This window comes from Astatotilapia calliptera, chromosome 12 (assembly GCF_900246225.1).
Source record: "Astatotilapia calliptera chromosome 12, fAstCal1.2, whole genome shotgun sequence".
Lineage (NCBI taxonomy): Eukaryota > Metazoa > Chordata > Actinopteri > Cichliformes > Cichlidae > Astatotilapia > Astatotilapia calliptera.
Genome location: NC_039313.1, coordinates 10,436,616 through 10,464,525, shown reverse-complemented (window position 1 = coordinate 10,464,525; position 27,910 = coordinate 10,436,616). Strand labels below are relative to the sequence as shown.

Here is a 27,910-nt window from a genome sequence, read left to right as displayed (position 1 = left end):
TGATGATGGGAGAGGGTCACTGACGTAAAAAGCTGCTTGGAAAAAAGCAGGATTTGAAGTCCTCTAATCACCCATTCAGAAGCACACTTTATAGAAAGATGACTGCATATGTGTGATTGTGTGGTAATTATGCAAAAGTGGGGCGCATGTCACGAGCCCTGATTTCGAAGTTGGTGGAAAGGAAGGGGGAAGGGGCTGCGGCGGAGGGGTACAAAATGCGCGTTCAACTGAATTCATTGACAGCTCAGAGAAAACAATAATAATAATAAAAAAAATCCAAGGGTAGGGCGTCACATGTGAAGTTATCCGTTTCAATAAGTAAGCACGGGCTTTTAAGACTGCCCATATCCTTACAAGGCTCAGGGAGGAGATGGTTTGGCTCAGTAGTAGTTGAAGTGGACTAGTTTTCTTAGCGGAGGTGCGGAGTTTTTGATTCAGGACTGGTGTAAGGGAGGCTACTGAATGGGAGCAGTCAGTGGATTCGTGTGATACCAACGCAAGCCACCCAGACTACCTACTACTGCCCATCAGTTTGACTTTTTGGGCATTTAGGGCACACAAAGAAGAACACCACCTTTATCCTCTTGTTGTCCCCTTCCCCTTTCCTTCCTCGCGGACTCTTCAGGCAGAGAAACCCTCCAGAAATGGCTCAGATACTGCCGATACGATTTCAGGAGCATCTGCAGGTAAGCAGACATACAGAAAGCCCTAAATTTAATCCCAGCTCCTTTCTTTTTGCGCCACTCCTCGCCCTTGTGGGTCCGCACGCACACAGCACATGTCGCATTTAAATGGAATCTGAAAAAGGGCTGCGGGGTGGTGCTCAATATAGCTACAGGCCTAGTTCTCTCCTGCCGGGCAGATGATGACTTGTAAAAATTGAACAGTCAGATCGTACACAGCCCCAATGCGGACCGGTACGTGTGTGTGTGTGTGTGTGTGTGTGTGTGTGTGTGTGTGTGTGTGTGTGTGTGTGTGTGTGTATGTGTATTGGGGGATACGCCGCAGTTTTTCCCGTTTAAGTTATAAACGACGCTGTCATTTTCACTGCGGTGTTTTGACACTTTGTGACAACTGAGCTCAGCTGTTCGCGCTACGTTGTATCTGAGAAATGAATGGCACTTGTTCTCAATCTTTGTTGCTGCCACGCTGTTGTCATGTCCTGCAGCCAAATACTCCCAGTTTCAGGAGCAAAAATCCCAACCAGCGTCTCTCAAAATGCCCAGCTTTTGCACACAGCTGGGCGTAACTGATAAAAATCACCGTAATGTGTTTCAAGTAACAACATGAAACTGTGCGCTTTATTTAGATCTTGATCGTTGGATGTAGGTGTACAGGGGGATGTAAAAAGCGGTTATGTTTGGATTCACTCGGCAGTTGAATAAGTTCTGGAAACTGGCTGCTCAATCAGTTGTAATGAAGCCCGTAAGACCAGAAACGCATCATTCGATTGATATCTTGCCATGACCAAAACGCAATATGACATCTAGTTCCATAATGCAGCGTCAATATCATATTGATTTAATGTGTCTCCAAACTCATGGTGATTATTTATTTTATTGTATTGGTTTTGTCTTAGGGAGCATCTGCACAGCTTCAAAGCAATTTGCATCAATATATCAGAGGAACTCAAGCCCCTCAGACTCCTGGTGGAGAAAACGCACGCGGGTGCACACACACAACACAAATGCCCTTTTACAATCTGTGACAAGAAAAGAAAACAAGCAGCCAGTGATTTAGTCGTCTGTGGGGGAACAATTTGCACTATGGCCCCCTTTTTTTCCACTGCTATGGATTTTTAATCGCTGTCCCGTAGCAGCCCCAGTGCTTGGTGTCTTGCAGACAGAAGAGAAACTTTGTGATGCACCCCTCCACCTCCCCTGGTCTGTAGTCTGTTGTTATGGTAACAGCAGGCAGTGAAATGGCCTTTCACTAGAAAAAAATAAAAGCTCAGAGTCCCAACCCCCCTTCTCTCTCCCTCTGCTCCCTTCCTCTGGCCAGTAGCCCCACTTTCTCAGCCAAAGATCCTTTATCCACTAAAAAACTGCCAGCCAAAAGAGCCTGCAGCCTAGCAGGCTCCTCTCCTCACTGACAGGAGCGGTACACTGCTGCTCACTGATGGAGCACAGTGCAGTACCTGGCAATGTCTGGTTATTAGTCCAGATTGCTCACAACAGCACAGACCTTTCCCTTTATACATGTCTTAAGAAAATCAGGCCTTGAGACGGCAATAAGCAGCCCGCAGCTTTATGTTTCACCTCTACCGTGAAATCCCAGCTCTGCTACAGTCGTATCTTCCTGTGAGTCTAGGTGGCTCCAGCAGAGTGAAAAATGCTTGGAATTTGCAAACCCAGGACTTTGGGCCTCAAGTTGTTTAGCTTTTTTTTTTTTTTTTTTTTTTCCTTTCCTTGGCCTGGTATTTACAGCTCAGTGTCTGCAGTCTGGGCCGAGGTTCACAAGTGTAACATGGATTTAGATTTGTGATGAGGTACCAGCTTGTTGAGCTAGCACTTGCATAATATACAGAGTACAGCAAATGCCATAATATCCTGACTATTAAAACTGTTGTTTAAATGGGCCTGATTATGCTTTTTCTCATCTTCTGTCATGCATATACTATTTAAATGCTGATAACATGGCACAAGTTTCAGAAGAGGTCTGTGAATGTGCAGCTCCACCCACCTACTGTTCAAACCTTCAACCAGATTAATGTTGAGATAAATGAGCATTAAAAAAATCGCTTTAATGTTCCTCTGTTTAGTGCAGACATATAAGATGAAGGACTGGGGTTTCTGTAGTGTTAAAGCCAGCTATGGATTACCTGCCTAACCTCACACTGTCACTAAGCTGTGGGGTAAATTCTCTTTACTTTGCTTTATGATTCTAGAACCATACTGTGCATGAGCATGGCAGAATCTGTCCTTAAATCAATGCAGTAATTGGTGGATCAGAGTTGGGTTCTGTGGATTATGATGGAGACAAAGATGAGGGACTGAGAATGGTCTGGTGAATTATGAAGGCGAGAGTCATTTACAGCTTTTGTGCTGGCTGTCGGTGCAGCAGCCTACGTACTGTAGCAGCTTGTGTAAGTGCAAAGATTTCCCGCAGCTCTGAAGTGCCTGAAAATTGTCCTGTCTAGCTGAGTCGGGAGAAGTGAACCTGCTGTATTTGTACTAATGAAATGACGCCACCACGTCAAACCACTGGATGTGTTTGATAGATAACTGAGGTAAGCAGGCCCCCGTTTAAGCCTGGCAAATTGCATCAGGATAGGAAGCAGGATGACAGAACAGTCTAAGCGAGTCTAACAGGACACATCTGTGACCGCAGCAGTGGCTGGCAGGGACAAGGCTGAGCGCCTGTGTTCAGTCACCGGAATTCGATCATGAATGCATTGAAAGAGCAGTCATCCAACACATACAACACTCACATTGTGTCTTTCTGTAATTTCAAATGGGTCATGAACTTTGAAATTTGGATTAACTACAAGTGCGGATTGTTCTACAATCCACACTAGAATCAGAGATAAATATCTGTGTGTTTATTCTGACTTGGAAGTTCGAATATTAATAGAATCCATTGCTACTTTAAGGTGTTCATGATCGCCATAGCTATATACTTTAGGTTTATTTATATAGGCACTATTCACACTAACACTTTACTCAAGGCACTTTATACTTCAAGGTAAAGATCCAACTAAATTGAGAGAAAATCCCAACAATCTGATGATCCCACATGAGCAAGCACTTTGCGACTGCAGGAAGGAAGACCTCCCTGATAACAGGAAGAAACCCTCTGGTAGACCATGGGTTAAGAAGGGTGCGACTGGTTTTGGGGGAGGGGACAAGAGGAGAGAAAGATGGAGAGACCAAGACAAAAAACAAACTCTGATTTCCTAAAATAAAGGCTACGCGCTTTGCGAGCAAGTTCCACTCCCCCCCCCCCCCCCCCCCACATTCTTCGATTTATTAAAAAAAAAGTGCTTGTGTAATCTCGTCATGAGCCCAAAACCATCAGCTGCTGATTCAACGTGTCAGTGCCTCAGCAAGATGTCCACCCATCCTATGACTCACCAAATACCGTCAATGCTGCTTCATCAGTTAAGATCTCCTGCCTTTTGTTACTGCGGTATTAACGTATTAATACGTTGTTTTTATTGTCTCATGTGTGCAGCGAAGATTGCTTAGAGGAGTCTGCAGTGTATCACTGGTTAGTATTTAAATGGATCACTGGAGACAGTAAGATGAAGCTGAAGTGGGTTTTTAGTCTGGCATATTCGACTAAGAATCAGCTGGGGGGGAGTGTTCTTACAGCGAGCCGGTCTCTCCACCCTGAATCGTACTGTAAAATGCCAGAGGCCTGTGTTACTGGAACTAGAATCAACATACCTTGCTACCTCTTGGCCATTGTTCTTCATTTCTCGCAGGAGGCACATACATCACTCTGACTTCTCTTATTTACAATGGTTTGCTCCCTCTCTTCGTTGCCAACAGGATATTGGTCAGTGTCTTGAGCTCCTCCTTTCACTCCCAACCTTATCTTTTCCTCCATTATCTTTATTGTAACTTCCCTTCCCTCTGCTTCCAGAGATAGTTTTGGCAGTCTTGAAGAGATGCAGCATATGGCTCCATTCCTCCCCCAGGGCTTTTCTGTGGCCTTTACAAGATGCCTTAAACAATGAAAATATTATTATTCTCATCCTTTATTATTTAATCATTGGGACAATAAACATTAAAAAATGCCAACTGCATAATTAATTAATTAATTCTCTGGCTTAAAGAACTTGTTCCACGGTTAAGCAGCACTTGAATATTGATCTTTAATGAAATATTTGTCTCTTTATTATAAACTGCAAACATGCTTCAGTTAAAGTTGATTCTGTAATGTTGTGAAAGGGGAATTATGTTAATTTGCAGCTCCATATTTTTATTCTTGGACTTTCCTTGGACATTGGCACAACCCCAAAGGTGATCCTTTGCATGAAACAAGCTGCTTTAACTCTGTTTCTCTACTTTTAAAGCAGCTTTCTTATGATTGGCTGTCCCAAACAGAATGTATCTGGCTGTGGTTTGCGTTGCATTAACTGTTTAAGAATTACAGCCATTTTCATACATGGTGCCCAGTTTTCAGAGGCTCAATTTGTGCCTGATTAAGTGAGGTCAGTTTCCTCATTATTAGATGACAAATTAGGCAGACAAATGTTGAACTTTCATGTAGTTGCTTTTCACTGGAACTCTTAATATGAAGTCCAAAGAGATGTTGCTAAAACCAAAATAAGCCTATCAGAAACTGTTACGGCCCCTGGCCTTGGATGAAGTGAGGCTGCCTGCTTTATGCAAATTCGAGTGTGGCAACACGATTTGCTGCACAAAATTTTACGATTGGACATTGTTGATTTGTCCTGAAGTTTTACAATCTGGTACATTCTTAAAAAGAATGAACGCACTGACCAGCTCAAGAATTTCACAGCATCTAACCAAGTCATGAGCACTCTCAAGCTGATGGAGGTACCATTGTTAAGATTTACAATCAAAACATGTCTTCATGAATGGAAATACAGGGTTTACAAAAAGGTGCAAAACACTGGTTACGCTTGTGAACATGAAAATGAAACCAAGATGAACTTGTACCAGAATAGTGGGAAGAGAAAAGTGTGGAGAATGAGGAGTCATACCTCAGTTTCTATCAAACACGAGGATGGAGGCATTGTTATGGCATGGGCATGTATGGTTAGCAGTGGAACTGGGTTACTAGATGATGTGACTGCTGATAGAAACAGCAGGAGGAATTGTGAATTGTATAGGGATATACTCTCTGCTCACATTCATTCAAATGCAGCAAAACAGATTGGATGATACTTCATGGTGCAGATGGATAATGACCTGAAGCATATTGCAAAAGCAACCCAAGAGTTCCTCAAGGCAAAGAAATATGAAATTCTTCTTCAGTGACCAAGTGAGTCACTCGATCTCAACCCAGCAGAGCAGATTTTCAGTTGTTAAATACAAAACTGAAGGTAGAAAGATCCTCAAAGAAGAAGCAACTGAAGGTGGCTGCTGTAAAGGCCTGGCAGAGCATTTTAAGGGAAGAAACTGAATTTCGTGGTCTGCATCAGTTCTGTCTTTTGATTGGTCACAGGACTGTAGGTCTCGAAAACAACAACAAAATCTAAAAAGAAGCCAAAAAACTGCAAAAAACTAACAACTGTGTTTGGTAATAACTACATGTCCCCCCCCCCCCAAAAAAAGTGACTAACCACTGTACACATGAAAATACTGATAAGCGTAGCCTATGCTAAAGCTAGCACCTGGTATAAGTGAAAATCTAAAAATATTTTGGATATAATTAATTAAGGATAATTCAATTTTTCTTTGGAAGCAGCCCCTCTGATCACCCCAGGCTGAACACTGCTGCATCCTTCCTGTTTTGGAGATGACATGATTTAAATGGCTCAGCGGTCATGATTTGTTTTCCTGCTCTATCAGCCAACTGCGAGATAGTACAGTCCTTGTGATGAGCAGAAGGATTCCTTTCCGCTTGCCTCAGACTGCATAATGCAGTCAGTTCAGTCATCAGAGGGAGAGTGCATGTTTCTGTCTGTCCTCTCAGTTCAGTTAGTTTGACAATGTGTGCAGTAATTCCTCTATTCAACCAAACTGGACTTTTTCATGTTTGTTAGTTTTGAGGCAAATGTGTGATGTTGTGTTGACTTGTTCTCATTAGGTTTGCTTTATTAAAATTTTCTAATGTGTTCTTGGTTTTAGTGAATCTCTTGTTGTTGTTATTTTTTTTAGTTTTTTTTTTTTTTTTTTTAGTGGTAATTAAACTTTATTTACAGCTAGCTGCTTAAAATGATGATTAAATACACTGTCAAGGTCCAGTCGAGCTTTAATAAAATTAAGTATTAGAGATGTAATGATAAGTACAATGACAGCATTACTATTTATATCATAGGAAATTCTGGAAATTATTGTCAGCTTGTGTAAAATAAAGCTCTGTTTAGTTAACATCCAGCTGCGTGCCCACGCTTGTCCCCTGGCTCCATGTACCACCGACCAGACCTCCTGTATGGGAAAACGACCTTTAAGAGTATCCCTGGAAAACTTGAGCAGACCTGCTGCTATTTTAATCAAGTCCATGTTATGATCCATCGCTCACTACTTTCTCTTCCCCTAAAAAGCAAATGGCAGCTGCTCCCACATATATTTTCTCACCACATTTGAAGTTGTTGCAACAAAAGCATAGTATTAAAGCAGGAATATTGTGCTTGTGGCTGAGTTTTGCTTTCACAGCCCCAATTCTGTAAAAGTCGGGATGCTGTGTAAAAATTAAAATAAAGAGAATGAAATGCAGTTCTGTTTTATAGCTTTATGTGTCACCTTATGCATATCTCTCACAAACTGGCTGCAGCTGTTCGCCTGTGAATGAGGATGGGCTCACTGACCAATAATTAATTTTTAAGTACTTTTATTACAAAATGTACTATACTGTGTATACTATGTATACTAAATATACATACAAAATGTGTCTGCCAGCTGAATGCAATTTTCTCTTATCTATGATACAGTCTATAATAATTAATGTACTACAGTGTATTTGCATTTATGTAGGCCTTTTCTAGTCGTACTGACCACTCAAAGTACTTTAAACTACAATTTCCAGTTAACTAACAGTGCTTACTAAAAAGTGTTGGGGGGTTTTCAGGGTACAGGTTCCTGCTCATCTAGATGAAATGGGTAGCAAACAAACACATATATACTACTAGCTACAGCTCTGTCATCTGGTATACTTCTGATATATCATTAGCTCCTACCCTTTTTGTTTTTGTGTATATGTGAAGACATGTCTGTGGTCATACTCTTTCTTTAAATGTGATTGCATCTGTGTTGTCATTTTTATAAACTGTTTAGCCATTTCTTGGAAATGTACTTGTATCTGTTTCCAGCTACTGACTAGCTTACTGACCGTTATATGATACTCCACCACTGTAAAATGGGGTAACATAATTAAGCTAAAGGTTCTCACTTTTATTTCCTCAAAACTGTTTTTTAGCTGCAGAACCTGGGCGTAAACCCAGCCAACATTGGGTTCAGCTATCTGACGATGGAGTCGGACAAGTTCATCTGCATTCGTGAGAAGGTGGGCGAGCAGAACCAGGTGGTGATTGTGGACATGTCGGATCCCACCAACCCAATCAGGAGACCGATTTCTGCCGACAGTGCCATCATGAACCCCGCCAGCAAAGTCATCGCCCTCAAAGGTATGATGATGACGACGCATATAGAAATGACACAACACATTTAGGCAGCAGTGGCCAATAGATGAGAAATACTGTATTGTTCTGAGGCAAAAGAAAAAGTCTGTTGGCTTTTATTACTGGTGGCCCTATATTAAGCGCAAAGTATTTTATTATTGTTTAAAGTCCCAGAATGAAGTCTGCATGGCCTCTGCACTGTTTATTTGCTTCTAGTTTTAACAGATTTAGCCGTTTACTAGAAATGCTGTGGGAAAGTCGCAGCAAAGATTAATGCCTGTCAATGTTGTAAATATGCCGAGTGCACTCACATCTATTACCCAGTGTAGTAAATTGGTTGTGAAAATTGATCGCCTGTCACTGAAACTAACCCTTAGAGCACAAACACAAGCGCTGATCAGGATGATTTGCTTATAATGCTTCTCTCTCTCCCTCCTCCCCCTTCCTCCCTCCCTCCTCCTTCTAAGCACAGTATTCCCTGTTTGCCCCTTTCCTTATGGTCTATCTTTGTCTTCTCATTCTTACCTGATTGACACTTTGCTTTTTCTCCTTTGCTTTCTGTCATTTCTCAGACGGTGAGTTGCTTTCTGTCTGTCTACCCGTCTGGCACGCTGTTGTGATGATACACTGGCCATGTCTCTCTCATAAAAGCTATCCCCTGTATCCCTTTTAACTATGCACATCTATTTCGACCACTGATCAATCAAAACACAGATGGCTACAAGAAAGGCACCTCAATATCACACGCACACCCACACTCCAGCCTAATCTTCTGGCAAATGCCCTACTTTTATGAGAATTGCACATGTGTTAGCATGACTTGTATGCTGGTAGATGTGTATGTGTGGTATGCATCATCAGATGTTATACAGTGAGAGGAGTCGGGGCACTCTTTGTGCACCTTTGCTCGCCTCTGTGAGCGTGTGCCAGCAGCCGTAATCAATGTTCAGATCTTTCCTTCCTGCACATAAGGGATGCCATTTATGTATCGTAAAGGCTCTGTGTTTGCAAGTTTGTACAGCAGCTCTAGTATTTACATGAGTCATGCATTACATCACCTGTTTGTTTTTCATTAAGTATTTTGGGTAAATGGAGGTTGTATCTGTGTTTAGTCAATTGTGACATTTTCAAAAGCTGCCGTCTGCTTTCTGTAGCTGCGGGTCAGGTCACTCAGTAAAGAGTGGTGCTTCCCTGGCTTCCGAACAATATCGAGCAGTTCAGATATAATTTTTATTTGCTCTTTATTTCTGACACGAGTTTTGAACACTCGTGTCAGAAATCTCCCTCGGTTCCCCATTACACTGGTGCTCACAGCACGGAACAGTAGTTACATTAAAGAAAATCATCAAGTCTTGGCTGAAACTAGGTCTTCGCCACTCGAAATAATCAAAAGAACAAGCTATTAAAACGTTTCCTCAATGAATAAATAGTTCCAATTAAAAGTAGCTCTATTTATTTTCTAACTATTTCGAGGCAGACATGTTCATCTGCCGGTCTGTGTGTTACTCAGAACAGCTATTTAATTTGTTGTTTGGAGTTATTTGACGACTTCTTTCTTGCCTGTTTCGTCTCACGTCTCTGTTTCTTTACCGACCCTCAGCTGCCAAGACGCTGCAGATCTTCAACATTGAGATGAAGAGTAAGATGAAGGCTCACACCATGTCAGAGGAGGTCATGTTCTGGAAGTGGATCTCTGTAAACACCGTGGCTTTGGTGACAGATACTGCCGTCTATCACTGGAGCATGGAGGGGGATTCCCAACCGACTAAAGTATTCGATCGGCACGCCAGTCTGGCCGGATGTCAGATCATTAACTACAGAACTGACGAACAACAGAAGTGGTTACTGCTGATAGGGATTTCTGCACAGGTATGAAAGCACAGATGATATAAACATTTTCTGTGAAAGGAATATTTATCTCTCCGATCCCTGTTTATAGCCTTATTGGACAAAAGATCACACAAAGAACACTTTATCTGAGGTCAACTTTTTCACTGGGCTGGAAGGTTTTGGCTGTGAGCAGGTACACACTGGAAAGCAAAAGAATTGTTTTTACCACACTAAATTTTGAAACCTTTAGCTATTGTGCGACAGTGAATTAGCTTTAAAAAAAAAAAAATCTGCATTCCTAACCAATGACTGGATCATCTACTTTCTACAGGAACCAATAAACTTGGAACTTCATCACTTCCCATATTTGTTTGCTCACTGAAGGGGAGGATAAAGAGATCAAGCGGTTATGCCATTGTATTATGCCAATAAGGGTGTATAATGTCATTAAAAAGAAAAAACAATTTAGTCCAGGAACACATAAAAGACAGATTCTGAGAACAGTGGCATGAAATTCTAACAATTAAGCTTCCCAGAAATTTCTGCTGTAACCAGCCTCGCAGCATTTTATCCTTCTCTTACACAAAGAGTCGGTCATGGTTTGCAGCTGGAAAAGGGTAGAGTGCCTATTCCAGGTCAGAGTTGCTGTCCCAAGTGAAGGAGTCTATGTATCTCTGAGTCTTATTCACAAGTGAGGGGAGCAGGAGACTGACAGATGGATTGGTGATGAGGATGCTATTCCGGTCTGTTGTGGTAAACAGAGCTGAATGTAAAAGTGAAGCATTTACCAGTTGATCATCCCTACCCTCAGCTATGGTCACAAGCTTTTGGTAATAACTGAAGAATACAAGAAATACGTTTTGTCTGAAGGATCAAGCTGAGGTGGTTCTGGTATCAGACTAGGATATTTTCTGTCCTCTGTTGGGCAAGGTGTTCTGGACATGTCATAGTGGGAGGAGATCAAAGAGTAGGACACGCTGCAAAGATGACATCTCTTTGCTCGCCTCAATGAGATGGAGGAGGCGGTTGGGGAGAGGGAGGTCTGGGCTTCTCTGCTTAGGTTGCTGCACCCTGTGACCTGCCCCTCAATAGGTGAAAGAAAAATGGATGGACAGATGTCTTTTTTTGCTGACTTGCTGAATCTCAATAAGAAAATCAATACACCACTCTTTTTCTGTTTTTCTAAAGGAGTCTGGATCTAGAGGACTATGTCAAAGTATGACAACATGCATACATATTTCAAAGTGAACTTGTTTTATATGTATATGTAAATCAAATAAGCAAACAGTTTGTTTTCCCACATCTAACCAAATGCACAGATAATACCTACCATTTGTTCATACACATACAAACACACTGCCTGAATTTTAAACCTGTATCTTTGATCCTTAATGACTTGAACATATCAATTTTTTTCCCCCACCCTTTTTTTTCCTTTTTCCTTGTCCTCCAGCAAAACCGTGTGGTCGGAGCAATGCAGCTGTACTCCGTTGACAGGAAAGTGTCCCAGCCCATCGAGGGCCACGCTGCTGCCTTCGGGGAGTTCAAAGTGGAGGGAAATGCCAAACCTTCCACTCTCTTCTGTTTTGCTGTGCGCTCACAGGCTGGGGGAAAGGTGAAGGCCATTCGAATGTACCCATGATGCTATCTGTGTTTTTAGCTGCTGAGCAAACTGCTTTGAAGTGCCTTGAAAGAGTAATGTTTATGTTAGAATCCTATGAAATAACTTTTATGCGTCATGCCTTTTGGTTAAAATTGAAGTTCCTATATGGTAGCATCAGGAAAGTTTATTTAATGTACAAATCCTCAACTGTGATGTTCTTTTTGGTCTCATTTGCTGTACTGTTGTCTTGGTTTACTTCTACCAGTTACACATCATCGAAGTTGGTCAGCCAGCTGCAGGAAACCAGCCATTTGCTAAGAAAGCTGTGGATGTGTTTTTCCCACCAGAGGCCCAGACAGACTTTCCTGTTGCTATGCAGGTAAAGAAAATGAGGCTGCTTCTACTGTACTCTGCTCACCACATTATGGGTCACTCCTGAATGTTTCTCTTTCTAATTATTCTCCTCAGATTGGTAGTAAGCATGGCGTAATATACTTGATCACAAAGTATGGTTACATTCACCTGTACGACCTGGAGTCTGGAGTGTGTATTTACATGAACCGAATCAGTGCTGAGACCATCTTTGTAACCGCTCCTCACGAAGCCACTTCGGGAATCATTGGTGTCAATAAGAAGGGACAGGTGAGAAGCAAACGGGCAGTGAGTGTGTGCAGAACAAATTCCCAAGTGAAATGTTTATTGACTGTAATGACTGTAATGTTTTGGCAAGCTATGCCTGGCAGACATTCTTAAGAAACTGGACTGTTAACTGGACACATTTCTTAAGTTTAGTTATTTTTACTGTGCAGTTCTTAATTATTATCTGTTCCTTTTTTATTATAGGTTTTGTCAGTATGTGTGGAAGAGGAGAATATTGTAAACTATGCCACCAACGTGCTGCAGAACCCTGATCTCGCCCTGAGGATAGCTGTCAGGTCAAACCTTGCTGGGGCAGAGGAGCTTTTTGCTAGGAAGTTCAACACTCTGTTTGCCCAGGGAAGTTACTCAGAGGCTGCGAAGGTTGCTGCATCAGCACCCAAGGTACGCCTGTCTCTGCTGCCATTTTGTCATTCTTGCCTATGCTAATATGAACCAGGTGTGGGTGAGAACTGCACAAGGAGTCTTGCATTTGCACAGAATCAAATTGTCAAATATTTTTCTGTTGGTGCTTAAAACTATGACAGTTACACACACTGTGATTCAGCACTGAAAAACGAAACCCAAAAAGAATCCCGTGTATGTTAATGTGAAAACACTGCAATAAACATGAAGTTCTCCTTCAAAACATTTCATGGAATCTGCTTTTGTTTTGTTTTTTACTCTACGACTAATAATTCCTTCATTCTTTGATGTCTTTCCTTGCCTCAGGGTATCCTGCGAACAGCAGAAACCATCCGCAAGTTTCAGAGCGTCCCGGCCCAGCCGGGTCAAGCCTCTCCACTGCTGCAGTACTTTGGTATTCTTCTGGACCAGGGCCAGCTCAACAAGTTTGAGTCTCTGGAGCTGTGCAGGCCTGTCTTGCAACAGGGCCGCAAGCAACTACTGGAGAAATGGCTGAAAGAGGACAAGGTATAACTGGAGGATTAAAGAAATGAGGCAGATTTGTAGATATACATTTATTTTATTTATTTTACAGTGACCAGTGTAAGTGAAGTAGCTTTCCTCCTCTTGTGTTGTAGCTGGAGTGCTCAGAGGAGCTGGGAGACCTGGTGAAGGCCTCTGACCCCACTCTCGCTCTTAGTGTGTACCTCAGAGCAAATGTCCCCAACAAGGTCATTCAGTGCTTTGCAGAGACTGGCCAATTCCAGAAGATAGTGTTGTATGCTAAAAAGGTAATCGGAAGGCTTATTGTGTTTCCATTTAAATTTTGAGCATTGCACAAATGGCAGGCATGCAGTATGTTTATAGTATTGCATTGATGCTTGAAAGTGCATTTTTATCCTTCTGCGTTCGCGTAGGTGGGATATACCCCAGACTGGGTGTTTCTGCTGCGGAATGTGATGCGTGTGAATCCAGACCAGGGTCTGCAGTTTGCTCAGATGCTGGTCCAGGATGAGGAACCGCTGGCCAACATCAACCAGGTAAACCCGCACAAACGTGAACGCCTCTCTCACTGGAGACATCCTGCTCGTGTGCTCCCTTTAAAATGCATGTGCCTGTTTAGCCTTATACATGCACGCTAACGCACAAAGTGCCCAGTGTGGGAGCCTACATATGTGTTATTCCAGATGTGGCAGCAATGCCAGGAATTCACTGAGTCAGTCACCCTCTCCTCCCTTTAAAGCCACATCATCACTCCGCTCTGTCCTAATCTCAAACAGGGAAGATGATGACTTTATGAAAAGTGATGGTGTTAAGGCGACCTTTGCTTTTCGGATGTGAGCGTTTCATGTTTAAGGACATCTGCAAAACAGAAACATCTGGCTGCCGGGCCTGTGGTGTTTAATAGTGTGCAACTCAAGCCTTTGCATGCTAACTCAAATCATTGTTCACAGATGGTCTGAAATAAAATTTTAAAAAAAAAGAGAACTTTGTCTAGCTATTTGTGTTTTGACTGCTCTTTTCTCTCATGCTCTTTGGTAGATTGTTGATGTGTTTATGGAGGGTAGTCTGATCCAGCAGTGCACCTCTTTCCTATTGGATGCTTTAAAGAACAACCGCCCAGCAGAAGGTCACTTGCAGACACGTCTGCTTGAGATGAACCTAATACACGCCCCCCAGGTGAATGTTAATGTTCAGACTCTCCTGCAACCTTTTCTTTACTAATGTTAAATACAATGTGTTTGCTCATGTGTGCGTATGCGCTGTTTTAGGTAGCAGATGCAATCCTTGGGAACCAGATGTTCACGCACTATGACCGTGCCCATGTTGCTCAGCTGTGTGAGAAGGCAGGACTACTACAGAGAGCTCTTGAACACTACACTGACCTGTACGATATCAAACGAGCCGTGGTTCACACACATCTGCTCAACCCTGAGGTATGCCTGTAGAAGGGCAATGATGCCTGTATACTGCTCTCTTGGGAGCGGCTTCATTTTACTCTTTAATGTGTGAAAATGCTTCCTGAAATGACTCCTTTTTCCTCCGTGCTCAACATGTTGCTTTACTTTCTCCCCGTTTTTTCTTTTTTCTTTTTAGTGGCTGGTGAACTTTTTTGGCTCCTTGTCAGTTGAAGACTCTTTAGAGTGTTTAAGGGCCATGCTGTCGGCTAATATCAGGCAGAACCTGCAGCTGTGTGTCCAGGTAGCATCTAAATATCACGAACAACTGGGAACTCAAGCGTTAGTGGAGCTTTTTGAATCCTTCAAGAGCTATGAAGGTAGGTGGAGTGGTTTTTCCTCATTTTCTGCAGGTTTGAATTCACACTAGATTAACTTAACCACCGTGTTGTTTCTCCCCTCTCATATCTCTACAAGGCTTGTTTTACTTCCTTGGGTCGATTGTGAATTTCAGCCAAGAGCCCGATGTTCACTTTAAATACATCCAGGCTGCCTGTAAGACCGGCCAGATCAAAGAAGTGGAGAGAATCTGTAGAGAAAGCAACTGTTACGACCCAGACAGGGTTAAAAACTTTCTCAAGGTATAAAGATCCCCTAGCATATTTTTCTGATATTAGCATCTTCCAGAGTTAATTCATAATAAACCTCATGTTTCTTCTGCTTCTAGGAAGCAAAGCTAACGGACCAGCTTCCTCTTATCATTGTTTGTGATCGCTTTGACTTTGTCCACGACCTAGTTCTCTACCTTTACCGCAACAGTCTGCAGAAATACATTGAAATCTATGTACAGAAGGTAAGATCTACAGTTTGGGTGACTTTATACATAATCTGATTATTATCTAGTTATCGTTATCGAGCTGCATGATGCTTCTCTATTTTGAATCCTACCCACTTACTTTCAGGTCAACCCCAGTCGTTTACCAGTGGTGATTGGAGGTTTATTGGATGTGGATTGTTCTGAGGATGTTATTAAGAACCTGATCATGGTGGTCAGAGGGCAGTTTTCCACTGATGAGCTGGTGGACGAGGTAGAGAAAAGGAACAGGTAAGACTAAAGGGTAAAACGATTTCCTGTCATCTCTTATAGCAGCTTCTGAAATGACCTGGCCTTTAATGCGCAGGTATCTTCATATTCTGTATAGTTTTTCATATTTATATCCTGTTCATATCCTTTACATAGCTTGTACTCACTACAGCCTGTACATACTTATAGTTATAGAATATTCACAACATACTTCATACCGTGTACATTATAACATACCATAATAGACCCATTTATGTAATATACTCACATATCTATATTATTGCTAATATATATTGTAATATATCTATATCACTAAAGCACTTCTGGATGGATGCAAACTGCATTTCGTTGCCCTGTACCTGTGCATGTGCAATGACAATAAAGTTGAATTCTATTCTATTCTATTCTATTCTATTCTATCATGCTGGTACATAAAAGCTGTTAAATCTAACTTCTGTAGGAATGAGTTTAAATGATAGATCAGAGTGCAAGCCATGTTTGCGGTTCTGCTGAACCACTTAGTTATGTGTGTTTTCCCCTCAAGTCATTGAAGGAAAAGAACAAATACTAACTTGAAAATTGTTTCTTTTCCAATAAACCTTGAGGCGATCAATAGTAAAGAATCATGATCTCCTTAGCTGATGCCTATAAATCCTTAAGCATTCACAAACAGGAGTGGAATACATGAATGTAAATATACAGACATTTATCTTTGTGTTTGCTCAGTGCATTCTTGTTAGTTTAATGCATACATGAAGTTGAAATTAATGTTTTAATTTTAACACCAAAGGTGATTTCTAGAGTGGATTCTCTGAGGTTGTCATTGTGTTTCATCGATACCTCAGCATCAACCAGCAGAATAACTTTGTCTCATATAATGAAGCTATTTAGTCTGTATCAACAAAGGTGGAAGTGAGAAACCCTAAAACATGACTCAATCGGCCTGCTGAGTGGACAATGCTGCCATCTAGTCTTCTGGCTGTGCATTACATCACAGGAAAAAGCTACATTGTAGCATCATCTTAGAAATGTAATGTGTGCTTTTACCAGTCCTTGCCATGAAATGAATTTTAAAAGCTTCTCCTAGGTATTATGTAATGAAGCTTTATATTAACGTACAGTTTCTGCTATCAGGTTGAAACTTCTGTTGCCATGGCTGGAGTCTCGTATCCATGAAGGATGTGAAGAGCCAGCTACCCATAACGCCCTGGCCAAGATCTACATTGACAGCAACAACACACCCGAGCGCTTCCTGAAGGAGAACCCGTTCTATGACAGCGCCGTGGTTGGACGCTACTGTGAGAAGAGAGACCCCCACCTGGCCTGTGTGGCTTATGAGAGAGGGCAGTGTGATCTAGACCTCATCAAAGTATGTAGATCACATTGTATGGCTTTAGTGTCATAGTTTAAATAATTATGATGAATGCATTTTAAACTATTTGTTCATGTCAGGTGTGCAATGAGAATTCATTATTTAAGAGTGAGGCTCGATATCTGGTACGGCGGAAAGATCCAGAGCTTTGGGCGACTGTGTTAGAAGAAAACAATCCTTTTAGAAGACAGCTCATCGACCAGGTATGGGATCCTCCACCTCTTCTTTTAAAGTAAAGCACGCAAACATGAATTGTGTATATATATATTTTTTCTTTCAACATTTATTTTCGATTTTCCTCCTCTCAGGTGGTGCAGACAGCTCTGTCAGAAACCCAAGACCCAGAGGAGGTGTCGGTCACAGTGAAAGCCTTCATGACTGCAGACCTGCCCAATGAGCTGATTGAACTTCTGGAGAAAATCGTACTTGATAATTCAGTCTTCAGTGAACACAGGTACTTCAGGCTCACAGCTTATTCATGGTGATCATTTACGTGCAACCATTTTTCTAACATTTTTTTTTTTTTTTTTTTTGCAGAAACCTACAGAACTTGCTTATTTTGACGGCCATCAAGGCAGATCGCACTCGTGTGATGGAGTACATTAACAGGCTAGACAACTACGATGCTCCGGATATTGCAAACATCGCTATCAGCAACGAGCTCTTTGAAGAGGCGTTTGCTATTTTCAAGAAGTTTGATGTGAACACCTCAGCCATACAGGTAAAAACAAACCTAATCCTGCTAAAACTGCACTGATGCTGGAGGTCGAAGTTACAGTAAGCTAAAGTTACTAATCACAGAACCTTTTCTCTGTAAAAATGTACATTAATATGTGCATTTATTTTACTCAATTAAGTACAAATTTCCATTTCTTTTTGTAAAAGAATTTGTTGCGACATTTGATGTTTATATTTCATGTGTCAGGGTATACCTCATCTCTCGACCTGTAAGAACTGGCATAATCTCCCGGGCCCTCCTACCAAAGTTAGAAAAACATTTAAGAAAATCAATGGATTAATGAATGAATTGATATTTACCTTTCCTAAATCCGGGCCATTAAAAGTACTTGTGGGTAAGCCCTTTAACTAAACTAACAAAGTCATTTGCCAATGATAGCAGGTTTCATCAGTTTCTCTTAATCACTGTGAATTTAGCACAATAGTGAAAACGAACGAGCCTTAAAAATGCTAGTCCTATTGTTTTATCTCATGTTGGCTCATAGAATATAGCCATCTCTTGTTTATTTATTTTTTTATTTTGTATCCCTCTAGGTACTGATAGAGCACATAGGGAACTTAGACCGTGCCTATGAGTTTGCGGAGCGCTGTAATGAGCCTGCAGTGTGGAGTCAGTTAGCAAGAGCCCAGCTGCACAGAGACCTGGTCAAGGAAGCCATTGATTCATACATAAAAGCCGTTGACCCGTCAGCGTACATGGAGGTGGTCAACGCAGCCAGCAAGAACAGTACGTTTTTGATTTACAGGTAAAACATGCTAATGGTGTTTATCAATCTTGGGTCTGAGCTGATCTGTAGTGTGTTGCTGTTTCTAGATAACTGGGAGGATTTGGTGAAGTTTCTACAGATGGCTCGGAAGAAAGCCAGAGAGTCTTACGTGGAAACGGAGCTGATCTTTGCTTTAGCTAAAACTAACCGTCTGGCTGAGCTGGAAGAATTTGTCAGCGGGCCCAACAATGCTCACATACAGCAGGTAAAAAAAACAACAACAAAAGTTCCAGCTGTAGTGTTAAAGAGATGTGTAGCTGTTGCAGAATGTGCTTTTTGCTCTTTGCCAGAAAATGATTGCTATCTATATATTCATCATCTGATCTCTACCTCTCCAGGTGGGCGATAGATGTTATGAGGAGGGTATGTACGAAGCAGCCAAACTTTTGTATAACAATGTGTCCAACTTTGCTCGACTTGCATCCACATTAGTCCACCTGGGAGAGTACCAGGCAGCTGTGGACAGCGCCAGGAAAGCCAACAGCACACGGACATGGAAGGAGGTAACAGGCACAAAAACATTTTCTAGTATAATTACAGGTCTCCGCTTTGTCTGATTAATTTAAAAGACATGGGGAAACAATGCCTTAATTCTATATTGAGCATAACTGAATCAATATAGTGGCGAATTACAAGAGTAGTCATTTCAAGGCGCTTTATTTTTGTGACATTACAGACAGAAGCCCCAATGATCACACGGTTCCTTACAAGCAAAAGAGATGGATGGTAAACAAAAACAGGACAAAACAAAATGTCAGTGACATGCAATAGTGGATATAAATATAAATAGTGCTTATAAATGCATGGGGAAAAAAACAGAAAGGAAAGTGAGGGAGAGAAACGCACTATGGCTACCCAGCAGTCTGAGCCTGTCATAAACAAGATTTATAAAACTACTTAAGGGGCTGATTTAACAGCTTTTTTTAATTTTTATTTTATTATTAGTTTTGTTTTATTTCTGTGGATATAAGATTGAAATTGAGTGATTTTCTTGCTGCAGTTTTTATGTTATTGTTACAGCTTTTAATTCAGGTCACCTCAGTGTTTCTAATGTAGTCACTTCATGTAAAAAATGACAGATTCTTGATGATTACAGGATTACACGAAAAGGTAGCAAAACACAGGATATGATGATATGAATGATAGAAGTGGTCCTCTGTTTATCGTTGGCTATCTCCAGTTTCATGCATTAATTTCTTTTCAGGTATGTTTTGCATGCGTGGACGGCGAGGAGTTTCGTCTGGCACAAATCTGCGGCCTTCACATTGTGATCCATGCTGACGAGCTGGAGGACCTTATCAGCTACTACCAGGACCGCGGGTACTTTGAGGAACTCATTGCTCTGCTCGAGGCTGCTTTGGGTCTGGAGCGGGCCCATATGGGTATGTTCACCGAGCTCGCCATCCTGTACTCAAAGTTCAAACCTCAGAAGATGAGGGAGCACCTGGAGCTCTTCTGGTCCAGAGTCAACATCCCAAAGGTAGTGTTTCTGTTACTATGTGTGCGCGTTTGCCCGTTTCAAAACTGTTCTTTCTTTTGTCGGATCAAAGAGGTTGCTTGTGTGCCATGAAATCTTTTGATTCATTACTCTGTGAACATTCTGCTTCTCATCAGCGCCATGAAAAAGGAGGCAGACAGAAAATTAATTGACTTGTTTTTCTGTCTTTTACAGCTAGTTCTTTACTGACACATTTCTGGTGACTTGCAGCAATTAAACTTTCATTTACCAGCTTTATGCAACTGTTTGTCATCTTGCACTCAAATAACCTTTTAAAAACTTTAAATATCTTTTTTTAAAAATGGTTAAAAGCATGAAATACTATTTTATTTTAATATTTTGCTAATTTCAAAAGATGTGTATTAATACATCTATATACCGGTAAATGGTTAAAAAATAATTATGCTTTGATATGAATTTTTATTTTTTTTTGGCTCTGTGTGTGTGTGTGTGTGTGTGTGTGTGTGTGTGTGTGTGTGTGTGTGTGTTTCCCCCCTCCCTCTCAAAAAGAGTAGGTTACATAAAAAATAAATCATCTATTTGACGTCAGCCTTTCAAAGCTTCAAGACATTTTACTTCAAATATATCAAATCTATTAGACCAGCCAAACAAATCTCTGACAGTAATGAATGTTTTCTGTCTACCAGGTTCTTCGTGCTGCAGAGCAGTCTCATTTATGGGCAGAGTTGGTTTTCCTTTACGATAAATACGAGGAGTATGACAACGCTGTCATCACTATGATGACTCATCCGACTGACGCATGGAAAGAAGGGCTTTTTAAAGATATTATTGCAAAGGTAAACACGGCTATTTTCAAATGTTTATTATTTTCACAAACTGCTTACATGATCAATTGATCACTTCTTGTGTTTTTTCTTTTATCCTTTAGGTTGCCAACGTGGAGCTCTACTATAAGTCTCTATCCTTCTATCTGGATTACAAACCCCTCCTACTGAATGATCTGCTGACCATTTTGTCTCCTCGGTTGGACCACAGCCGGGCTGTCATCTTTTTTAGCAAGGTAACAACCAGCATGGCCAGCTTCACTTTTTAAAACATATATTAAATAAAATGTGTTTTTCTAAATAAACTAGACCCATTGCTGATATGGTGTGACATGGGTTGCTTTTTCTCTCTTAGATGAACCAGCTGAAGTTGGTCAAGCCTTACTTGAGGTCTGTGCAGAATCACAATAACAAGTCTGTCAATGAAGCTCTTAACAACCTGCTTACAGAGGAGGAAGACTACCAGGTTTGCCAGCCTGCTCTGTGACTTATATTGATCACAACACGTGATGTAAAACACAAAGAGCTCAAATATGTGACCTATTTGTTGCCATTTTTTGTCGCTTTTGTATTATTTACTGTGTTGTAAGCATTATTTACAAATTTTTTTTTTAGACATTCAAACAAGTATGGCAATCAAATGCTACAAAGCTAAAAAAAAAAAAAGAGTAATATCTGTGTAAAGAAAGTCATAAGGATATAACCTATGGCCTGGCTGTAAATCGCAGGTGATTTTCTAGCCCCTCTCGTAGCCACTGATAGCAGCGGTTCCAATTTTAGACGTAGCAATTTTGTTTTGCTGTGATGACGCCTGCTTTTTCACACCAGCACCAGTCTCTTTATGTTGAAATCCACAGAGCCAGTTATGGATTGAGGATAGACATCATACTGGTGTAAATGGGTACAGGAAGCAGTGCCCAGGACGCTGTTACCTCTGGATCTCAAATGCAATGCATTTCTATCCGTGTATCATCCACAGGGATTGAGAGCCTCCATTGATGCTTATGACAACTTTGACACCATCGGGTTGGCTCAGAGGTTAGAAAAGCATGAACTGATTGAGTTCAGGCGTATTGCTGCTTATTTGTATAAGGGCAACAACCGCTGGAGACAGAGCGTGGAGCTTTGCAAGAAGGACAAGCTATACAAGGTAATGAAAAAAATAATAGAAAAGCTCTTAAAAATACAGACGACTTTTAAAAGGTTCCATTTCCTCAATGTACCTATAGATGGCAGTGTTTGTTTACTTCACAGGAATGATTCTTTTGGCTAATTTCTCACACTTGAAGATAAAGGATTTTATCTTTCACTCAGCCATGTGAATGAGATACATTTTTGTCTCTTCTAGGATGCCATGCTGTATGCAGCGGAGTCTAAGGATGCTGAGCTGGCAGAGACTTTACTCCAGTGGTTCCTAGAGGAGGGCAGGAAGGAGTGCTTTGCTGCCTGCCTGTTTGCCTCCTATGATCTCCTGCACCCTGACGTGGTGCTGGAGCTGGCCTGGAGGCACAACATAATGGACTTTGCCATGCCGTACTTTATCCAGGTCATGAGAGAGTACCTCACGAAGGTTGGTGCTGACAATCAACACCAGGAGTTTATTTGATGTCAGCTTTACCACTAAAATAGATTTCACTATTGTGTAATTTTAAGAAGAATATGTGGTGTTGGTGATGTAATATGTCTGTGATTTCTGAGAAACAGGTCAAACATATATGGTGAGATTAGAAGGCAGAGACTAAGGCCTTCTTAAGTAATAATATTTAAAGGGACAGTTCAGCCCATTTTTTTTTTTTTTCCCTCTGGCCTGCAGTGCTGTTTGTCCATCTATATTAGCCGGTGTAGTTTGCTCAGCAGAAGGTAATTTCCTATATGAAAGTGCTCACAACAAGATTTGTGCAATTATTTTGTGCAACTAGGTCAATACTTCTGGGAAAAGGCGTTAATGTCGAGTTTGTCGTATGAAATTTTTTTTGGCACTTTAAGAACCACAAGACACTAAAAGTGTCATTTAGTTCTGTTACATTCAAGCCTTCAAGCGACGATGTCACCACAGCTTGTATTTCCAAAACCATGCAAATACCATCAAAACGATCTAGATGGATTTAAAAAAAAAAAAAAAAATCACTACAAGCCAGAGTGAAACATGTAAATCTTCATAATGACCTTTAAGTATATTTGCCAGTGCTACCTGCAGATATGTGAGGTCATGTCTTTGGGTTCTTTTCCAGGTTGATGAGTTTGCAGCGAAGGTGACGGTCTCTGGCCCTTTTTATTTAAAAAAATTCTCTTCTGTGTTCTGTCTGTCTGTTTTTCCTGTAACTTATCTCTTAGGTTTCTGATGTAGGAACCTAGCATGGACTGTAGATTGAATTTGGCCTAACTAGGTCTGGTCCTGGAGAACTGTAGTAGTGTGCAGGCTTTTGTTCCACTTGTGCCAGTACATGTTCAGATTAAGCAGGTTTCCCTCCAGTGAGCCCTAATCTTAGTTATTTATTTCTCTTGGTTTTTAGCCATTTGACACAAGTTCATGAGAAATAAAAATAAATAGACACATAACTACTTTTCAGTGAAAACATTAATAAAACATCTGGCTAAATGTGGCAGTAGTATATGAGTTAGACCAGGTGAAATGAACATTTTTAACCTCCTCTTATTCCAAATTGTATTTTAGAGCCTAAATAATAATGACTTAGTGACATTGATGCAAATCTGATGCAACAGAGATGAAACATAACAATTTTTAATGGATAATGTTTACTGGTTAAAGTTAAGAGTGACTATTATAATTGAGTATATAGTCTGCATCTTAATTTTGGGTAAATATGCAGCAGTAAAGGGACGTTTGGTAGATTATAAAGTGTTTTCTAGCTGTCAAGTGCAAGAAGGTAAATGTAGTCTAAAACAAAAACTCTGGAGCCAAGGCCTGTACACTATTTTTTTTTTTTTCTTCTTCAGCACCAGGATTAGCCTGTCCTGGCCTAACGGATACCTCTAACTTTTCTCTCTCTTGGGGCTGCATCTTGTGTCAAGTGGCATTTTTAAAGCCTTGAAACGCTGTGATCTTTCCATCTGACAGAGGCTTTTTGAAAGCCCAGAAAAGAAGACAATCACAGAGAAAAAGCTGCTTTGGCTTTAGACTTGCTCGATGCACCCCCATGTTTCTAACTAAAGGTCACTTTGTTTTAGTTTTTATTGTTGAAATTAGTGCAGGGCTGCAAACAATAACCTCAAAGGTTATGTAGTGCCCTTTCCTCAGTTTGTGGAAGTCTTTTCAGTTAGTTTTAATTTTTCAGTTTAGGTTTGTTGTAGGTAAACCTTTGGTACTGGTCAAACAGGTTGGGGTGGAATCTAACAGCCAGTTTGAGCAGCTAATCAGGTAGAGAAATCCCAACCCCGCCTCACATGAAGTAGTTCAGTACATACATGTTAAACAGGCAGCTTACCCCAGTGATACCATTGTATATGCAAATATCATGTTCTTTTCTCTACACCTTTGTCCCAACTTTTTAAGAAATGTTTATTTCTTTAATTCTGACTCAACATGACTCTGCGCTGACCGAGCTTCAATTATAAACCTTCAGTATTCAGCCTTCTCCACAGTTAAAGCACAGTGCCTGATTACTCCTTTGCACTTAGGGATTAGGATTAGTGCTACAAACAATTCACAATTACTGTACGCCTGGCAAGGATGAGCTTGACCTGCGAGCCCTTAGCTTGATTTTTAGGCCAGCAGTGATAAACACTCAGTCAGGAGGGTCTGCTTGCAGCTGTGATCAGGTGCACGTTGAAGTTGTGACTGCCACTTAATCTTGTAGCACTTTTTTAATGGCACAAAATTGGAATTTAGAAACGTACTGTTTAGCTTTTGCTCTCCTTGTATTCAAATATTTCTTTAACCTTAAACCTTACCTTAATTCTTCTTTTTAAAGGGTCAAGTTTACACAAATCACTAAAATAAAATATCAAAATTAAATAAAATCAACCTGCTGGTGTAGAGTTGTGATACAATTTTGGATTTGTTGCTGCTCTGTTGGATTGATGTTAATCTGCTTTTCTTCCTGGTGCATAAAGCACTTAGCTTTTAGAAAATTAGCACCTTTCCAAATTTGTCATTGTTCATTGTTATCTGGAATTCATAAGATGCAGACCATGTAAAGACTTTTTTTTTTTTTTTTTTTTTTTAAAGGCAAATTATTTACTGGTGAATATAAAAAATAAACAACAGCTTTGAGTCACAGATGGTATTTGAATGAAAGATGGTATATTAAAGCTCAGAGCAGAACCTGTTGGATTGGGGTGATAGCAGGAGTGTCACAAGTCATTTGATGCTACTAGATGTGATAAAAGGTTAAATGGTTTTATTTAATGTGATTTGGGTAAACTGACCCTTAAATTTTCATTTAACATTTTTACTGCAAGCTTTATTAGAAATTCTCACCAAACCTGCATGGCATCTTCTCACCTGTAGCTGCACTGTGGAGTGGTGATTGTAGTTTTGTCTTTCACAGATGAAGATCATATATCTTCTGTAACTGCTTGTGTTTGTCAGTGTTTATTAATTTGATGTGGGATAAGCCTTAGTGTATTTTTAAAGCTCAGGTATTAGAGTGTATGTTGTAATTTGCAAAGTTTTTGCCAAAAATCTATGAAATATGAAAAACAGATTGAGCCAACTTGAGCTTATATACTTTCTGCACGATACCTAGAATCCATAAACTCAGACTTTCTTTCAACAGTAAGCGTGTGAGTGATGTCTAATCCGTCCTCTCTTCTTTGTTGCCCTCAGGTGGACAAACTGGAGGAGGCCGAAAGCCAAAGAAAAACTGAAGAGGAAGTGACAGAACCTCAGCCGATGGTGTTCGGTAGGTTTACAGGCAGAACAGCTCACTGAAGGATGAACATTGTTGTTCCTGGATAAAGTAAATGATTTCCCCAAATGAAGCTTGGGCTATACTTTACAATGATATAATCTAGCTGATTAGTTTACCCATAATAAGTGGACACGCTTGCATTTTCTGTTATTATCTGAAACCAGCAGCAGCTGTTGCTGTGTAATTAGCTTTACACCGCCAAAAGAATTACAGGCTCATTGAGCAGCACATAAAGAAAACCTAAGTGGAAAAAAAAAAAGCCCCATAATTTTGTTTGATATAGAACAAACAAATTTAGCAGTTCAACAAAACAGTCCAGTCATGTGTACTTTCTTATAAAGACGGGGGAAAATTTTATTTTGTCTGTGTTTGTTTTTGTTTATGTGATCAGGTCAGCAGCTGATGTTGACTGCCTCTCCTTCTCCAGTGGCTACCCAGCCAGCGTATCCTGGCTACGGTTACCCTCCCGCTGCTGCCGCAGGCTACCCCGCTCAGCCCGCTTACGGCTTCAGCATGTAGATCCGCCAACTCGTCCTTCTCCTCCACCCCTCTTCCCTACACACATCCACCCACCCTGAACCACACTGCTGCTCTGGGTTTCAACTGGCTGACTGGTGGCGTACAGCCTCCTGAAATTTCGCTGGGCCTTCATTTCCCAGTGAGGCTCCACGTGAATTCACAGAAACTGCAATAGAAACTTTGTCTCTAGTTTTTCCACACCCACTTTAGAAGGGTGGCATCAAGTCTGTCGGACCCCCCCCCCCCTGTTGTATTTTCCACTCAGACATTATAACTGCATCACTGATCTACACGGCATGAAGTCACCTCTCAGCTCCTTAGAGGTATTAGCATACTGAAGATAACATTAGTTGCGCCAAACCACTCTGTCATGTTGCTGTTCCATGTAGACTTTATTAACCATAGAGCAGCTTTTTTTTTCTGTTTTTTTTTTTTTTTTCTTTCTTTTTAATTTTAGCACTGAAGAAGAGACTTTACTGCAGAGTTCAGGGGTACCTTACTCCTAAAGCACTGTCACAGCCTTACACATTCTGATGAGGCGGCAAAACGGGCTCATTTGTTCATGTTTAATTTTGCAACTGTCTCATGTTCTGATTAGAAAGACAGTTACTGTGCAATAGTTTTATTTGTCCTTTCACAACAGGTACAAATTGTTTGCTGTATTATGGACTAAGAACACTTGTTTTATGAGGTTACAGTCTCTGTGTGCGTATGTGTGTGTGGGAGTATGCGTGTAGCCTCTAAAGCCTTTGGGGGTTTCGTCACCAAAATCAAGACACACTCAATGATATCTCCACTCCTTTGCAGCTGCAAACCTTTTGCTGGGTCAGAGCGGTTGATCTCATCAGTCGACTTTTTGGAGTTTCGGTAACGGTTGTGGCAAAAAGGCTGAAAGAAAGCAGGTGAAAACGGAAAGGCGAATTGTAGACTGTGCATGTGCTGCCAAACTATAATGCTGCAACCAGGAGCACAATTTTCATGTTACACTCAAGTATATGAAGTATTACTAATGTTGAGTAAAAAAAACCAGTTATGTATGATGAAACTTTCTGATCCAACTAATGAAAAAAAACAAACAAAAGTGTGGCGAAGCTCCAACACACTCGAGATGAAAACAGGGGAATGTTAGCTCACGTCCTGGTGCCGGCTGGTTCAAGTGTCATTATTGTACTGAAAACAGTGTATAATTTAAATATATTGAAATACCTAACTAATCAAAGTATTATGGAATATGTATTGTCTATAGTGTGTTGTTGTAGTCTTAAAAAGCATAATGATTTTTGTAAGAAAATGACAAAATGCAAAAACAGCAGATGAATAAATGCCAAAATCTTGAGGTAAGGCTGCTCAAGGTAACAAAAGATGAGTTATTGACTTTATTTCATGTCAACGTCCCCATGTGATAAGCAGAGCTCTGGCCCGTCGTGGTCCCGGCACTGGATTTGTCAAAGATAAAATGCAAATAATCTGAGCTGCACACCAGTTGCTTATTTTATCTGCACAATTCTTGCATACAGAAAGAGGAATAAAGTTTACACACTGTGTGTGTTCGTGCATTGTTATTTTACATCAGGAGACACTGGGTGTGAAACATTTCAGTTGAATCAAACAAAAATTAAGAGTTAGACTACGAAAAAAGTGGACGGA

At 40.8% G+C, this 27,910-nt stretch overlaps 1 protein-coding gene across 4 annotated transcripts; it reads left to right on the top strand.

The window, feature by feature from the left end:
• Positions 1–234: 234 nt before the first annotated feature.
• cltcl1 (clathrin, heavy chain-like 1) lies at positions 235–27,807 on the top strand. Of its 4 annotated transcripts, XM_026186797.1 has the most exons (33): positions 235–686; positions 8,053–8,260; positions 8,827–8,829; positions 9,855–10,123; positions 11,538–11,699; positions 11,953–12,066; positions 12,156–12,329; positions 12,531–12,728; positions 13,056–13,256; positions 13,367–13,519; positions 13,646–13,768; positions 14,271–14,408; positions 14,501–14,665; positions 14,826–15,006; positions 15,104–15,267; positions 15,354–15,479; positions 15,589–15,731; positions 16,845–17,079; positions 17,163–17,285; positions 17,391–17,536; positions 17,620–17,803; positions 18,355–18,547; positions 18,635–18,792; positions 18,926–19,090; positions 19,792–20,067; positions 20,733–20,882; positions 20,975–21,106; positions 21,226–21,336; positions 21,850–22,020; positions 22,219–22,440; positions 23,102–23,128; positions 25,660–25,735; positions 26,136–27,807. In XM_026186797.1, the coding sequence occupies exons 1-33, from the start codon at positions 645–647 to the stop codon at positions 26,261–26,263; spliced, it is 5,061 nt and encodes a 1,686-aa protein (XP_026042582.1). In that variant the 5' UTR covers positions 235–644; the 3' UTR covers positions 26,264–27,807. The 4 variants fall into 4 exon arrangements, with proteins under 4 accessions (XP_026042582.1, XP_026042583.1, XP_026042584.1 ...); XM_026186798.1 differs by lacking the exon at positions 8,827–8,829 and having other exon boundaries at positions 236–686; XM_026186799.1 differs by lacking the exon at positions 23,102–23,128 and having other exon boundaries at positions 236–686.
• The last annotated feature ends 103 nt before the right edge of the window (positions 27,808–27,910 follow it).

What these genes read in the sequence shown, in the direction of transcription:
- cltcl1 (XM_026186797.1), top strand. Translation starts at nt 645, where the DNA reads ATGGCTCAGATACTGCCGATACGATTTCAGGAGCATCTGCAG. An exon ending in GCTCACAGGCTGGGGGAAAG is followed by an intron (nt 11,700 to 11,952) that starts GTGAAGGCCATT and finishes TACTTCTACCAG; the next exon opens with TTACACATCATCGAAGTTGG. An exon ending in TGAACACCTCAGCCATACAG is followed by an intron (nt 17,804 to 18,354) that starts GTAAAAACAAAC and finishes GTATCCCTCTAG; the next exon opens with GTACTGATAGAGCACATAGG.